General features: G+C 41.1%; 1 protein-coding gene across 2 annotated transcripts in view; it reads left to right on the top strand.

The window, feature by feature from the left end:
* The first annotated feature begins 4,678 nt into the window (after nucleotides 1-4,678).
* Nucleotides 4,679-17,043, top strand: part of PDE7A (phosphodiesterase 7A) — a 78,255-nt gene continuing 65,890 nt past the window's right edge. For both annotated transcript variants that reach the window (XM_051771152.1, XM_051771139.1), the window contains exon 1: nucleotides 4,679-4,930. In XM_051771152.1, coding sequence (XP_051627112.1) covers nucleotides 4,793-4,930 — 138 coding nt within the window. In that variant the 5' untranslated portion in view covers nucleotides 4,679-4,792. The remainder of the gene's footprint in view (nucleotides 4,931-17,043) is intronic.

The following is a 17,043-nucleotide window of genomic DNA, read 5'->3' as shown; positions in this document are numbered from 1 at the left end:
AAGTGTGGGTGAAAAAAAAAGACATATCTGGTTATGTGCCAAAGAAATGGCACATGCCAAAAACAATGTCTAAAAATGCAGTTACCAAGGACATAACAAACAAAGCGACTTTCTACTTGTCTACAGAAATAACCCTGCCTTTTATATCACATAACTTCTTCAGGTAAGAAGAAAAGTTAAAATCTCTTGTGCTTGTCTTGGTCATTTACCTGTACAAATAAATATTTTCTGTGTTCTCATGGTGTTTTCAAAGTACAAACATGTTATGCCTTTGAGGATCCTTATTTTCCATTTTGTATGAGAACATGGGAAAAGCATCCTCTTCTGTTCAGACTGTTCAGTTCTGACAGTGTTAGCTGGCTGTGCCCCAGAGAGGCACTCCGTGCCATGCAGTTAGCCCAGCAGAATGTCTTGCTGGAGTGCCTGTGTGATTTCATCCTCTTTTCACAGTAACCAGAAAACTAAACTAACTCTGATTTTGTGATCTTCCCTCTCTCCAGTTTCGTGTGAGTGCTGTTCCTTCTGATAAGTCTGGCCATCAGTAACGCTTCTTCCTTGCTAACAGCACCCTGAAAATTATAATGATGTGTAAAAGACATTAACTGCAAATATGAAAAGAAACATCGAAATGTTTTTAATACCCCCTAAATTTGAATATTCTAATCAGTCTCTATTAATGGCTGTATCTGCCATGAGAAAGAATTCACAATATGCAGGGCTTACACAGCTGAACTGTGGCACCTCATGATGTCCTATGATGCATTTAAGACATGCAGCACTGTGCTACTCAAAGAACTCCACGGTTCACTAGGAGAACAACTTAATTCAAACAAAAGGCTGTGAATGAACACTTTGGTGTTGCTGTAGTTTTATGACACAAATCAATAAAAACCTCTTGCCTTTTTTACAAGCTCTTAACTTGCGGCAGGTGAAGACAGCAGATGGAACTGGCAGGATATAAGTCACAGAACATGCATTCTTTTTGTAACAAACATATTTAGGCTGAAAATATGTGACTTACATCATAATTTTAAGGCTTTGTCTATTATTCAGAGGCAAGATTGGGGGTTGGAACTAGATGATCTTTAATGTCCCTTCCAACCCAAGCCATTCTATGATTCTATAAGAGTCTTCCTTGTAAGCTTATACAAGAAATCAACACCTGGCTAATATTAACTTCTGTATTTATTAAAAACCAGTAATTTGTGTCCTGAAAGCAGCACACTTATGGAAACAGCCACTGCCTGGAAAACCTCTGCTTACTTCATAATAATGTATTTTCAGTTTCCTTAAAGGTGTTTATGTAATGTTAATCAGAGATCAAAGATAATATGAGGGATAATACTGGTTATGTTATTTAAGGCTATACTGGCTCAGATTGAGAACTAAAATGACCTTAAAGAACTAGTTTCAACTAATCAGGTGGAAAGTACACAAAGCTGACAGGAACCATAAAACTCATTATCAATAATCTTTACTCATAGTTTGACTTTATAGGATTGAAATATGCGCTATTTATATTCAGTGAAAGTAAGAATATGCACTTTTTTCCCCTAAAAGACATGACATATTGTTTATGAATTGAATTTTAGATTGACTAGTGTAAAAATCCATCCTACCTGAGTACAGGAAAATAATTCATTATTAGTAGTAATTTTGAAAAATGAATGAGAGATGGAAATCCTGATTCCAGCAAAGCTGGTGGTGTTCTATCAGTAACTTAAATGCACTGTAGATTTAATGTTAACAGGCCAAACATGAGTAAACTGTCAAAGAATGCAGAAGAAAACCTGACATGTCTTAATTACTAGAAAAAAAAAAAAAGGCTGAGTATGTGATTTGACTTTGAATTACTATGTGCTTATTATATCTCAAATTATTGCATGTATACATTATAAATACATACTGAGAATGCTTGTGAGATTTTTATTTCAAAAACGGTGAGAAAAACAGCTGAAGAAGCTTTTAAGACATGGCACTTGATCCAATGTCCTCTCTCACGTGTCTGTATGACCTTGTGACTATCCATGAGACAATGTGGGACCGCAGTTCTGCAAAAGAACAAGGTGCATTTGTTAACTTCACAGCTCCAGGTGAAACAGCCACCAGTCCACATCTATAAAACTTCTTGCTTCTATAACTAGTTCAAGCAGATGAAAATCTTCCATACAAACCACCTATTCTTTCCAAATGGGCTCCTCCAAAGCTGTGTCATTGCCTATAAATAACTATTATCATGTGAAATCTAAACCTTTCTGCCAGTAAGCAAGCACTTAGAAGAATAATGTATTATGCAAAATTAAATCATGTGAATCATTTTGCAAAATATGATTTTTAAGTGGGTACAGGCACTTCATATATTATGCAAAGAACAGAAATGTTTCTTTACCTATCATGCTATATTTAGGATTTTTTTTTTTTTTTATGATGGAGAAATAAGAGATGAAAGGATGGGGATAAAAAAGCAGCTGCAGAGAGACACAAAGAGAGGCTTAGTCCTAAAAAGAAAAAAAAACAATGCAAAGTTTATTTCTAAGTGTTCCAGCTAATGTGATGTACATAATGTGACGTGACGGTCCAGATCACATAATGAATTATTCCTTCTCTCCCTTAGAGTACAATTCCTGGAGTTGTGTGGTTTTCCAGGAATCTCATTTTTTACCTTAACAAAGATTACACAGTTCTACCTCTTCGTCTTGCAAAAAACCCCACCCCTCCACACTCTAAAAATGAACAGCAAGGGTTCAAATGCAAATACAAACTCCCCAATGCATTGCTGTTGATACATAGTGCATTTTAAAATAAAACTGTCTTTCCGTGTTTGATTTTCAAGCAGCTGCCCAAGCTGGGCGCTCAAGGCCAGGCCCTGCTGACTGGTGCCCAGCCTCCTGCAGGAGAAGCCGGATCAGGCCCCAGTGAGACCACAGCTCCCTCAGTGTGGCTCCCCCAGCCCTCAGGACATAGCAGGGGAGGGAACTGAGGGCTGATGGACACAGTCACAGAATATCCTCAGTTGAAAGGGATATCATTATATCCTGAGTTGGAAGGGATCATTAGAGTCCAACTCCTGGCCCTGCTCAGGACAGCCCCAAGAATCCCACCATGTACCCAAAAGCGTTGTTCAAACCCTTCTTGAACTCAGACAGGCTCGGTGCTCTGACCAAGGTGCTCCCTGGGGAGCCTGTTCCAGTGTTCAACCACCCTCCGGTGAGAAACCTTTTCCCAGATATCCAAAGTAAACCTCCCATGACACAGCCTCACGCCATTCCCTCGAGCATGGCATGTTCCAACACGGGGGCACCAAGACAAACACCCACTACCTTCTTTCCAGCCTGGGACTTCGACGAGCCCTTTGCATTTCACACGAGCAGAGCCACACCTCGAGTCCTGTGTCCAGTTCTGGGCTCCTCAATTCAAGGACATTGAGGTGCTGGAGTGAGTCCAGAGAAGGGCAACGAAGCTGGTGAAGGGTCTGGAGCACAAGTCCTGTGAGGAGCTGCTGAGGGAGCTGGGGTTGTTTAGCCTGAAGGAGGCTCAGGGGAGACCTTGCCACTGTCTACAACTGCCTGAAAGGAGAGTGCAGCGAGCTGGGAGTGGGTGTACAAGTGACAGGACAAGAGGACATGGCCTCAGGCTGTGCCAGGGGAGATTTAGGTTGGACATGAGGAAGAATTTCTTCACAGAAACGGTGATTAGACATTGGAATGGGCTGCGCAGGCAGATGGTGGAGTCACCGTCCCTGGAGGTGTCTAAGGAAAGACTGGACATGGCACTAAATGCCATGGTCTAGTTGACACAGTGGTATTCGGTCATAGGTTGGACTCGATGATCTCAGAGGTCTTTTCCAACCTAAATGATTCCGTGATTCTGTGATTCCGTGACAGTAGGAGAGGGAGGGAACGAGGGCGTCTGCGAGGGCGCGAGGGGAGGGCGGAGGGCGCATGCGTGCGGCGCCCGCCGAGCCGCCCCTGCCTGGTGCGCGCGGACGGGGAGCGCGAGTGTGGGCAGCGGTGACGTGATGACGCCGCTGTGCGCGTGTCGCCAGCCGCGCGACCCACGCACGGTCCGCCGGGCTCGTGCCTGCTCCTCCAGCCGGGCCGGCGCGCGGGCGGGGCGGAGGCTCCATCCCTCCTCCATCTCCTCCTCCTCCTCCTCCTCCTCCTCCTCCTCCTCTTTCTCTCCCTCCTCCTCCTCCTCCTCTCCGTTCTCCTCCTCCTCCTTCTCCTCCTCCCCCTCCTGCCCGGGTCCCCTCTCCGACGGCCCGGCCCCTTCCCCTCAGCGGAGCGGCGCCTCCTCCTCCTCCTCCTCCTCCTCCTCCTCCTCCTCCCGCTCCCGCTCCCGGCCGTGCCGGACAATAGGGGCGAGCGCGGCGCGTGTCCCTTGGCGCGGCCCCCGGCCCTCCATGCGCGGCGCGGGGCAGCGGCGCTGACAGCGGCTCCCGCCGGCGGCAGCGCGCCCGAGGGCGGGCGGGCGGGAGGGAGGGAGCGGCGGCGGCCGCGGGCTGCGGGCCGGGACTCGCCGCCCCGGGCGCTGACAGAGCCGTCCCGCTCCGCCGCCTCCCCCCAGCTCCCGCCGGCGGCTCCCGCCGGGCTTTGGCGGCAGCGAAGCACAAAGGCGCGGGGCCCGGCGCGGCCCGGCCCGGCCCCCCGGGGGGCGCGGGGGCGGCGAGGAGGCGCCGGGCCCCCGCGGGGCTTCGCCGCCGGCCCTTCCCCGCTGCGGGGAGCCCTGCGCGGGCAGGTGCGGCGGGCGAGGCCGCTGCCCCGCGGCGGGCCGGCGCACCGAGGCTTCGTCAATGGAAGTATGTTACCAGCTGCCCGTGCTGCCGCTGGACAGGCCGGTGCCGCAGCACGTCCTCAGCCGCAGAGGGGCCATCAGCTTCAGCTCCAGCTCCGCACTCTTCGGCTGCCCCAACCCCCGGCAGCTCTCGCAGGTAGGGACCACTACCGGGCCCGCAGCCCTTGCCCGCCTGCGCCCGAACACCGGCGGCGGCGGCGAGAAGATACAGCATTTAATAGATTTATGGCTGGTTATTGCCGATCTTATCTCTGTAGTATTGGTTGCGATGCGATTGGTGAGCTCCTTGGGCTTTATTTCCACAGCCAGTGGATTATTTGTTTCTTCTACAATTTTTAAGCTAGGGCTGTTTTCTGTCCTTTTGGGGTTTTTTGTTTTTTTTTTTTTTTTTTTTTTTTTTTTTTTTTTAGCTTGGGATTTCTTTGAGGGGTCCAAATTTCCTACGGGGTTGCCTAAAGCTGCAGCGACTTTGCTGAAATGGTGAACATGCACTGCAGTGTTTTATTTGGGATGCTGTGCTTTTTCTCCCTCCAACTACTGAGACTTGGCAATCCGTCTAGAAGGAGACAAAGATCCTTGGCTTTTTCTTTTCCATGGTATTGTTCCCTGCCCACGTTACATCAGTCACAATATGAACTGCACTGTATTTAGTTTCATCTGATCGTGTTGGAAATACTACGAAAAGGGTCATTATGACTATCAGGACAAAAGGCAGGTTTTTCTTGTGAACACTGCCCTAAATTCTGAATGTACATTAGTATGGTTTCCCAGCACCCAGTGATAAAATTATATTCTAGCGGAAGTCTCTGGAGAAAATTATGGTGGAAAGCATGTTTTGGTGGGGAGTCAGCCCATTTTGGCTTCTAAGGATTTCCTATATCGAGGTTGAAAGGTCTCCTTAAGTGTTCTGAAGTATGTTGTCTTCACAGAAGATGCTGTCTTTGCTCTTTTCACGTGTAATGATAATTTTTTTTTCCGTGCATTTTTGGTGTATCTTATTACGTTATTCTACTTTTTTTTTCATGACTTGCTCTTCTTCATATATGCATATGTAGAAATTACAGACCTGTCAGTCACTTTTGGCTTTGTCCCTGGTTTGGTAGCAGTGAAGCTCTCTGTGTGTGTGAGTGTTAGGCACATATATTTTTGGACAGGAAGAATCAACAAAATACTGTGTTAATGACCAGGAATGCATATGGGAATAATTATTAGCAGGCAAACAAAGATGGACGTATGTTGACAGTGCTTTCTTCCCGGAATATAAATGTAATAATTGACAAAAACTTTGCTTTTATGACAGATTAATTTTCCATGTAGCAACTCGGTTAGGATCTTCTCCATTTGTAGTGCATGTTCTGAGTTGTACTTGGTGATGGTGAATTTCCCATATTTATAAATTGTCTTGAAAGTCCAGCCTAATGTAGCACGTTTTGTTCTGTGCAAATAAGAGAAGAGTCTCTCTTCTTTGAAGCATTCATGGTTTTCTGAAAAAGAATAGTCAAAATGGGCAAGGTGATATGTTGTATTCCTTCCTATATGGTCTCCAGAGCAGGTGACGCATGAAGTGTATACAAGCTTATCAAATTAAATATGGTATTGACATTTGAATTAGGGTTTTTTTCCCCCCCAACTTTCAAGCTTCTCAATGGATTCCTTGTTTTCTGACCAATATGCTGCAGGTATATTAGTGAATTACAGGAAAAGGTGCTTTAATAACTTGTAAAAAAAGGAAACTATCTGTGCTTGACCAAGTAGTGTTTTGCTTGTATAAACCAAAGAACTAGGTTCATGCATTAACAAAAAGGAATTAAGATATTTAAATGAGGAAGCCTTTGTTATTATTTGACTGCTGCTTAGAATACAGCTATGTTTTGCTGGCTTTACGTGTTGTTTTTCCTTTCCCTGAAGTCTTCTGCAGACAATATGATGTGAATGTCTACCAGACAGACCTCCAATCACAGGCTGGTGTCAATGATGGACTAAAGCATCACCAGTGACATTAATGATTCTATGTAACTCCTGAACTTTTCGTCACCTTGCAAGTCTTCTGTAAGACTCAGAGTATTCCAGTTCCATTGCTGTTCAGAGAGGTCTGAACCCATACTAGTCTATTGTTTTCAGTCTTCTGCTCCAGCCAGCTTTGGGCAATAGGAGTAAAACTGGAGATGTGTACTCAAGAAGTTGGTATGTACAGCCAACATTTTACAGCTAATATGCATTTAGCAGGTTTTCTTAAAAAATGTAAGGTCTTGAAAACTGAATTCCCACTTAAGAGATTAAAACTGAAATGATGGAGTCATAAAATGTTTTAGGCTTATCCTTTCAGCAAGATGGTATTTTACGTAGGAAACACGTGTGAGGTAAATGCATGCTACATTAGACATCTAATTTTGGCAGTGCTAAGTGGGCAAATATCTATCTCTGTACATTTTAAGTGAAATTTTGGTTTTGTTAAAGTTTCACTAAATGGATTCAAAATGGGCTCTATGTTGCCTTTTAAAACTTAAGTAAAGTGATGCAGCGAATGAACCTCGAGAATTCTGGTCTACTCCTCTCAGCCCCAGGAAGGATAAATTGTACTTACAGTGTTATTAGCAGATGTTTGTCTAATCCGTTTGCTTAATCTGTTTTTTAAGATATAGCCTGATGAGATGAGGTGAGTTGACATAACTCATTATTGATGAAGGTTAAAAGTCCTGTCATTGGGCACATGTTGTTACTACTTCCTCTATGCCATCTCTGATGCTTGTCAGGTGAAAACTAACACAAGTAGCAAACTGGATAGCTTCCTGCCACCTCTTTGAATAAAATATGCTTAGTGAAGTTTGTCAGAACTGATTTAAAGAAAAAGATGGTACCACTAGTATTTTGAAATCCATAAAAACCTCAAATAACAGAAATTATGCAAACTCACTAGTCAGTTTTTCTTAATAGTGCTTAACCGCTCTTGTCATGAGAGTTCTTTTTTAATACTGAATTAAATCTTTCTTGTGGTGATTTATATCTTTCACGATCCCCAGTAAATGCAGATAAGAGCTTATTCCTTTTTCTTTGTATTCCTTTTTATGTATTAATTATTTCCCTGTAGTCTTATTTTTGTTAATTTCAAAGTTTTTACAACAGAAATAATGAAAGCAACATCTCTTAACCGAAGGTTACTTGTGATGTTTATTGTTCAAGTCCAGTCAAGTGAAAAGCTGCTATTGTATGGGTTTATACAATTGTTGGAGTTAATAATTTTAAATGCTAGTGGTAAAAGCTGTTTTTAAGGGCACTTGAAATGGGTAACTGGTGAAATGACCAGGACATTTCATACAAATGAGATTGAATTTAGGTTCACTGTGAGATCAAGTGGATGTTAAGTAGTACCTTGAATCATACACTTAGGGTGTTCATTCCAAATGTTACAAAATTATGTTTTTCAAATTAAAGCTGAGCTTTCAGAGAACAAATTTTGATTTATTGCTTCATCTAGTTTTTAACTTGTGTTGTAGTAATAGTAGTAAAAAAGAATTTCTAAAAGTGTACTTAGTGTGAAAATTTTTAGTCTGTATTTTTTATGAATAAGGGTTTATAATGAAAAGCACTTCACAAATATGGCTGCAAACACTTAAATTGTCCTGCGTTGCACTCCCCCCACCCTCCAAGCTGAATTGACATAAACATGTCATAAATGAATAAGAGAACTTTGGCCTAACCTGCTATTTTTGACTCATTTCTCTCCCTCTGCTTTGCAACTGGTTCTGCAGTTTCTTCAGTTCCTCCAAAAATGACATCAGTAGTATCTAATAGCAATGTCTGAATAGAAGTTCTTGTTTTGTCCTTAAATGATTGAAAATGATGATGGTAAAGATGTCTCCTAATGATGAAATTGCATGAAGAGGAATGGAGCACATAATAGAAGACTCCCTTTGAGTCTCAGAAAGGTAGACAGTCTCCACCTGAAGCACCAAGTATTACTGTGTACCATGTACTGCTCCTCACGTTTGATAAGCCAGTTCATTATTCTTCTTCATTCCTTCTCCATTTCATGCATTTAAGCAATATAGCATCATACTTTGTGACTTCTCATATGTTATACACCTGAACAATAGACTGTAGATCGTGCACATGGAATCCTAGATTTGACTTGGAGGATGAAGTGGAGAAAAAAGTCGCTAAGAGCAACTGGAAATGTCCTGCATCGGTGGATTCTTCAGTGAAAGGTGTACGCTTCTGAAAAACGTGTTCCCCAACATTAACCAAGTGTTTTGCCCACCTTTTGCTGTGTAACTTTTCACTATTTGTTACCTGATGTGATCCAAACATGTTTTACTCTGCATGTAGCATGACAAGTTACAAGGCAGAGTTGAGAGGTGTATTTATATGGTCTGAACATAGACATTGGTCTTTAATTCCATGGTTGCACCTTTTTGCTGGGAGAAATGTTGGCGTGACCTATTTTTCCGTTGCAGCTGCTCATTTCTACTCCTGTGTTTTCCTTTTAGTTGTGTCAATGTCTTTTTTTTTCCTTTTTTTTTAATCAGGTTATTTTTCAGCCTTGGATGACTCATAGTACAGTTTCATAAATGATTGTGACTGTTAGTAAGTAGGAAGCAGTACACCACAATGCTAGACCAGGAATAATGAGCAGTGGAGAAACAGAAGGAATGCCTAACGTTGGCCCTACTACTGAATGTGAAACCTTACCCTAAACCCCTTTCTTTTCTTATCCACTGTTTTTCATAACTTTTCTTCTATACCCTTCTAAACCTCTTCATCAGTGTTTCTCAATTGCTTGCTCTTTCAGTAGTTTTCTCCTGCCATTTCCTGTATCTCTGCTGCATGAATAATTAACGAGTTGAAATAATGAAATAATTTTCATGTTGTGATTCCTAGCCTCTGGAATTATTTCTGTGTTGCTGCTATGCTTGCCATCCCCTTCATCTTGTATTTATTGTGTCTGGTTGCTGAGATTACATCTATTCATATGAGAGGCAGAGACTGATTCTACACACAGCACAGACGAGTTCTGATTGAGGCTTTCATGCACTACAGTAGTTTTATGTGGAGGTTCATTTTTAAAATGCTCTGAGTTTTATTACCAATTAACTTTTTCATATATTGTAATGTAAGGCAACATTGGTACTTTCATTCTGCAAAAGATCATAGCAGCTTATTTCATGGCCTGTAATTGTCTATGTAATATCTAAACAGAATAATAGTTTAAACTCCCCTTTAATTAGATTGTCTTAAATCCCCAGAAGTCAATTCTTCTTTGTCCAGGTTGTGTAATAGTATGTTTTGTGCTTTGTATGAACTTCAGTTTTCTCGTACTATCTCTAAAGAGAAATTGGTTTGAAAAGAGATTGTAGTTTTGTGCCCTTTAAGTTGTGAAATATTGAATTTCAACCATAAAACAATTTTACAAGAAGACAGCATTAGTATATGAATATTCAGTATTCTATATGAACTAATTATGTAGTAATAGGATGCAAATACAGGTTGTTGGAATTAGTGTTTTGAATGGGATGTCTGTTTCAGCAGCTTTTCTTAAAACAACTCTCTATTTGCTAAGTAAGGCTTTTTTTTTTTAGGTTGTTTGAGAAAAGCAACAGCATCCAAACTAGGTTAATTGTGAGTCAGTATGGTAATATGCTCAATTTTGAGTTAATAAAATATCACAGAAATAATGTAATTTCCCAACACATCTGTTGTTCTGCAGTTTTGGCTTGTGGAAAACAATGTTGAGGACATCTGCATTTTGAATCCATTTCTTCCATTCTTTTATTTTCTGCAAAACCTACGGTGGAAGAAACCCACGGTAATAGAATGGCGATTTGTTAAAACAATTCTTACTCAGGTCAGTGACCGCTGGCTTACCGTTTTCTTGTGTTTCCCTCATCACTTGGTGTCTACAAGATTCCACTGGTTTTCTGCTAACATTGTAGATTTCTGAATGTATTCAGTAGTTTTCTGGCATTGTGAATCTCAGATTCATGGCTATATTTCCCAAGTCCTGCTAGGTTATGGCTCAGATATGTGAAACACGTTTTGGATTGGACTAAACATGTTGTATTTGTATTTGCCTTTATTACAAATTCACTGAACCTGCATGGAAATAGTGAGTAATTTGACAGCTCAAATTAGTTTGATGGTTTGCCTTTTTTTTTTTTTTCTCCCAGAAGTGTGAAACCAAAGTAACTTGTTTGTCCTTTACTGTGTAAATCTTAGCTAACATACATCAGCACTTTCCAGATGTGAATTTGTACAGTGGGGTGTGTAAGATACAAATTCATGTATCTTATGATATAATTAAAGGAACACAGTGTATTCTGTCAAAATATCCATTCCTTGTAAATGAAGGTCTGAGGATGGGCGTGCTAAAAACTTGAATCTTAATCTCAGTAATCATACTACATAATGCATTTAGTGCAAATAGTCTTTTCTGTGCATTCACAGGTAAATGAAATGTTCAATTCTCCTCAAGAAAACTCTTTTGTATAAGCAAATAGAAATACTTGGTGTGGGCATGCACATGCATGTAGGGTCTTACAGGAAACATGTGTCTGGGACCAGGAATTGAACCCAGACCTCTCAAATTCCGGTTCAGAGTTATGCACAGAAATCCTCATAGGAAAACTTGGAAGTGTTTGTCTTTCATTAGATGTGAAGTTTTCCTCAGTTTGTTCTGATTATGTCATTAACAAGTAACTGCAGTGTAAATAAGCACCCTGTGTAATCCAGCAAGGCAGCTGGCCAAAGACAAAATATTTTATTAGAAAAATGCAGGTCTAGGAATCTGGGTTTACAGTTGGGGAATTGTTTATTTGTATGTTTGCATCCTAGGTGTATTGAAAGGAATTTGTAGCCAAATATTTTGTTTTCTTTCTGGTTGAAAATAAATTTGTGGCTGTTATCTCACCTTCCCTGCCCTCCTCTCTTCCATACCCTGCGAATTTTTTACTTCTGTTACAGCAGTCTGACTCCTGTTTTCCTCCCACTTCCCCCTCTTTTGTACACCTTTGATATGGCAATCCTATTTATTATCTTTCTGACCACACTCCCACAATAATTATAATTAAAGAGATTCTTGGAGTCTGCTTTTCATCGCAAGGTAGAGGGTGAATTCTTTTCTCAGCTCCTAGCTGAATTTGTGAAGGAGCCAAGATTTGCAGCAGGCCCTCCTCCTCTGCCTGCCTGAGCATCAAAAAGAGTATGCTTCAATGAGAATAATAAAGAAAGCTCTGTATTAGCAGAATATTTTACTATTTCTTCCACTCCTTTCTGCCAGATGAGATATGTGGAAAGAAAGAGACTGTTTCCTTTACTGGTGATAGGGATTTTTTTCCTATCTCTCTCTCTGCCCCCCAATAACAGACATAGCTGGAGGCAACTCTGACTGGTAAAACTGGATATTTAATACATGCGAAACACAATGTGTTGCCCCCTTTAGGACAAGGGGTCAGTTCTGTCCCGAGGAGTAAAAAATGTCAAAGGAAAAGATACAGGAACCTATTCCAAGGCTGTGAGGGAATAGTTATAATGGGAAGCTTGAGACTTCTGTAGGTGGAACAGGAAAGGTGTAGTAACTTTGTGTGAGATTTCTGTCTGATGTGATCGTTCTTAGTTGTCTTAAAAATGGAGCTACATGTGGTGTTAGGATGGTGGCAAGTGATTTCATGAGGGACTCAGTTATACATCTAGATCACAAAAAGTTAATACTCTTGCAAAAAAGACATAGAATATTATGGTCTGGTAGTGGAGGAACAGTAGCTGTCATGGCAGGAGTGACACTGGCCTGTGTTACTTCTTGCTTTGTGTTTGTAGCTAATTTGCTCCATATATTGATGTTGCAGTTAATGGTTTGCTGAGGAGAAGGTTTCACATTTAGTCAGGCATGAACTTGTACTTCCATTTTCTTAAACTTTCCAGTAAAGTTCATGTGCCACAGTAATCTCCTGAAATGTGTATGTGTGGCAGGGGTGTGTGTCTTGTCAGTAGTGCCTTATCTTCTCTTTTGGAATGGTAGTCCTGTAACCAGTTTTCAAAGAGCCTGGAGTACTTAAATTTCCTTGATTATTATCTGTGGAATTTTAGACTTTAGATTTCAGCAACTGCAATAATTGAGCTCTTTCTGGTATTGGGCAAAGAAAAATCTGTAGGTTTTTTTCCAGCTGCAAGCATGGTGTGAAACAGCTAAATAACAAATATCTATGTATGGAAGTAAAGTTGAGTTTTCTTTAATGTTCTTGTTTATTATGAGAGATCCAGAGAGTAATTTTATGGAGTTTTGTAGTCATTTCTTCTGTTGTAAAGTCTGAGCTACATTTTCTTTAGTGTGGTGATAATAGGAATTTCTGCATTTTTTACTAAATTTATACAGTATATTTAGTCAGCTTTTCCTAACTTGTTTTCATTTGGACAAAATAAACTGATTATATCTTTGTCTAGATAAAACATCTAGTATATAGCTCACAATTTGACTGAGGAAATGGGAAAACTTTATGACCTGAATTAAAAAAAAATTCATCTTGAGTTTCTTTACCTTGAGAAACTCAGAATGTCACAAATACTTTAAAAACATTGTTGTCCCCTCAATGTTTTCTTCCCTTCTCTTTTCAAAATGGATATTAGTTCTCTTCTGCATATAGTCCCCCTGCTTATATCTTTGTCACTTCAGGTTATTGCAAGAATTTTGCAACCCCCCATAAATGAAGACTAGAAGTTAAACATAGCAAATTGCAGGTACTAAATTCCTGAACTTTTGCGTGCGGGGAACGTGTTGGACTTGTACTTTGTGATCTGTGTTGAGCTTTAGGCCCTTTTAAGGAGGAGAAAGGCTTCTTGAATGGTTGAAGCTATGGTTACCTTGTGTTTTTTTGTGTGATACTATGGCACTATATTATTGCCAGTGCCCTTCCAGCTTAAGTTGAGGTCTGAAGGGATGTTTTTTTTGTCTTAATAAAAGGCCCTTACTTAAAATGCTCTACCTGTCACCTTTTGATACAATAGACTGTAAGTGAAATAATCAACTGTGCACTACAAGGCTAATCTATTTTCATGAGATTTGTAGGAAAGATGATTTGAGAGCATTAGATAAGAAGTTATTATTCATGATTGGCTGAATAAACAAGACTATTATGACTAATGAAGTTTAAGGTTTTTTTCTTCTTAATATTGTTGTATTTTATGAGAACACAGTGTAGGAAGAGCTATATGCTGAAAAATCTGATTGTATTGAAAGCCATTTGCAAGCCAGGAGATCAGATTTTTTTTCTTTTGGTAAACATGGCAGAGAGTCTGATTAGGGTAGGAGGAGATGAAGGTCGATAAGCTAAAGAATACATCTTGAGTTTGTTTCTTAGTGTAATAAAACATGTTACAGAAGTTTTTTGTTTCTGACACACCTCAAATTAAGATTGTTGAAGTTAAGTACAATGGTTTTTGTGTTTAATGTGTCATGAAAAATAGGAGGTTAATTTCTTTAATTCTGCCTTGTTTGACACTTTGTAATGCTGTGCTTGTTGCTTGGATGTTGATGATTACTGTTGACAGGAGCCACAGTTTTTATTACTATTCCTATTTTAAATGGAAATTCTTTTTCAGGTAAGAGTTTTATTTAATGTCTACAGTCATAGTTGCAAAGTGCTTTTGGTGTAGCGTAAGCAGTATGGCTTGTGCAGTAATTGCTTTTCGCTGTAAATCTTTACTCCTCTAGTGCTGACATTTGCACTCCTCTGACCCTGCAGAAAGCTGGTTTTCCAAGCTGGAGTAGCAGAAAGCCCTTTAATTTTTGTAGCAGTAATTTTCTGCTGCTTTGTCTCTCCTTGGCTTTCTTGCAGGATCTGAGGAGTGCTGGTGCAAGGGAAGGAACAGGAATGTGCAGGCAGGGGCCGCACAGTGTGTGGCAACACTGACTCAAGTTGTTTCCATTGCAGTTGGAGGAATGTCCAGAACGCTGACAACTGTGTTGAATTATTTCACTTTCTTCTCAAACAGGAGGGGGCTGAATAATTCCCTGGTGTTATTTGAATTAACTAATGCACTATATCAGATTTTTAGTACTCCCAAAGAAGCATTGTGCACCCATATCTTTTATATATTCTTTTTCTTCACAGAGCTTCAAAATCTGTAATTTCATCTCTATTAGGTGAATCCATGGTTCAGTGTATTTCAGATATTGTATAGATGTGACTCAGTAGAAAGAACACTTTAAAAGGACTGTTGTTAACTTTTGAACAAATGCTTGATGAAGTACATTAAGTCAAAAGAATCTATATTCTTATTTTTTAACTGTAAAACATCCAATTTCAAAATTTGGGTTAATAGACTTCAAAATATGAAGTCTTTTGTTTTTTTTCATCTATATGAGTAGTACATTTAGAAATAATGTTCAAATGAAAGGTTATTTTCATGTAAAACTGAAAGCATCTTTATGCATTTTTTTAATGAAATGTAGCTATGTTTGTTACAGTTTATAAATGAAATGTGTGAGAACATAAGGATCAGTCCTGTCATTTGTCTTTGAGAATTTTTTAGCATACCTAAAAGGCTTGCTAGTGTGTGTTTTTATGTGGGAGTGAGTGTATATGTGTATATATATACACACACATATGAAAATAAATATATAGATATATATATGAAAAGATGGTAACTGAATAAGGATATGCTGAGTGTTGCATAGATTCAGAAAGGAGAAAAAAATTATATTTATTGTACCATTTGCTACCATGTTGCCCTGTGTCCATCAAATCACAGGACAAAATAATATCCTAAATATAACAATTTTGGGAATATTTGTTGCTTTCACTTGATCTTTCTAAGCAAGAAGTTTATACTTATTAGATTGTACTTATTAGGTCAACTTTATCATTTACCATAAGTTTTTAGAAGCTTTTGGTCAGAATGAACAATAGATAAAGACACATTAGTTTTAAAGTTGTAAGTGCTTCGGGATGATGTCAGATAACTGTCATAGAATCATAGAATCAGCTGGGTTGGAAGGGACCTCCGAGATCATCAAGTCCAACCCTTGATCCACTACCGCTGCGGTTGCTAGACCATGGCACTAAGTGCCACATCCAGTCTCTTCTTAAAAACCTCCAGGGATGGAGAATCCACTACTTCCCTGGGCAGCCCATTCCAGTGTCTGATTACCCTCTCTGTAAAGAAATTCTTTCTAATATCTAACCTAAACCTCCCTTGGCACAACTTGAGACCATGCCCTCTTGTCTTGCTGATAGTTGTCTGGGAAAAGAGACCAATGCCCACCTGGCTACAACCTCCTTTCAGGTAGTTGTAGAGAGTGATGAGGTCTCTCCTGAGCCTCCTCTTCTCCAGGCTGAACAGCCCCAGCTCCCTCAACCTCTCCTCATAGGACTTGTGCTTGAGTCCCTTCACCAGCCTCGTTGCTCTCCTCTGGACCTGCTCCAGCACCTCAATATCCTTCCTGAACTGAATGGAGGGGCCCAGAACTGGACACAGCACTCAAGGTGTGACCTCACCAACACTGAGTACAGGGGAAGAATCACTTCCTTGGACCTGTTGCTGATCCAGGCCGGGATGCCATTGGCCTTCTTGGCCACCTGGGCACACTGCTGGCTTGTGTTCAGCTTCTTGTCAATCCAAACTCACAGGTCCCTTTCTGCCTGGCTGCTCTCCAGCCACTCTGTCCCCAGCCTGTAGCACTGCATGGGGTTGTTGTGGTCAAAGTGCAGGACCCAGCACTTGGCCTTGTTGAACCTCATCCCGTTGGAATCAGCCCAACTCTCCAACTTATCCAGGTCCCTCTGCAGAGCCCTCCTGCCTTCCAGCTGATCGACACTCCCCCCCAGCTTAGTGTCATCTGCAAATTTGCTGATGATGGACTCAATCCCCTCATCTAAATCATCAATAAAGATTAAACAGGACTGGGCCCAACACTGATCCCTGGGGGACACCACTAGTGACCGGCTGCCAACTGGACGCAGCACCGTTCACCACCACTCTCTGGGCCTGGCCCTCCAGCCAGTTCCTAACCCAGCAGAGAGTGCCCCTGTCCAAGCTGTGGGCTGCCAGCTTTTTCAGAAGTATGCTGTGAGAGACAGTGTCAAAGGCTTTGCTGAAGTCCGGGTAGACTAAATCCACAGCTTTCCCCTCATCCACCAGACGGGTCACCTGATCGTAAAAGGAGATCAGGTTGGTCAGACAGGACCTGCCCCTCCTAAACCCATGCTGGCTGGGTCTGATCCCTTGTCCATCCTGTGGGTTCTGTGTGATTGCACTGAG

Source organism: Manacus candei, unplaced genomic scaffold, assembly GCF_025592945.1.
Source record: "Manacus candei isolate 608988 ecotype Guabito, Panama unplaced genomic scaffold, ASM2559294v1 h1tg000008l, whole genome shotgun sequence".
Classification (NCBI taxonomy): Eukaryota; Metazoa; Chordata; class Aves; order Passeriformes; family Pipridae; genus Manacus; species Manacus candei.
The sequence above is the reverse complement of the archived record's forward strand: the minus strand, read 5'-3'. Positions and strand labels throughout refer to the sequence as shown.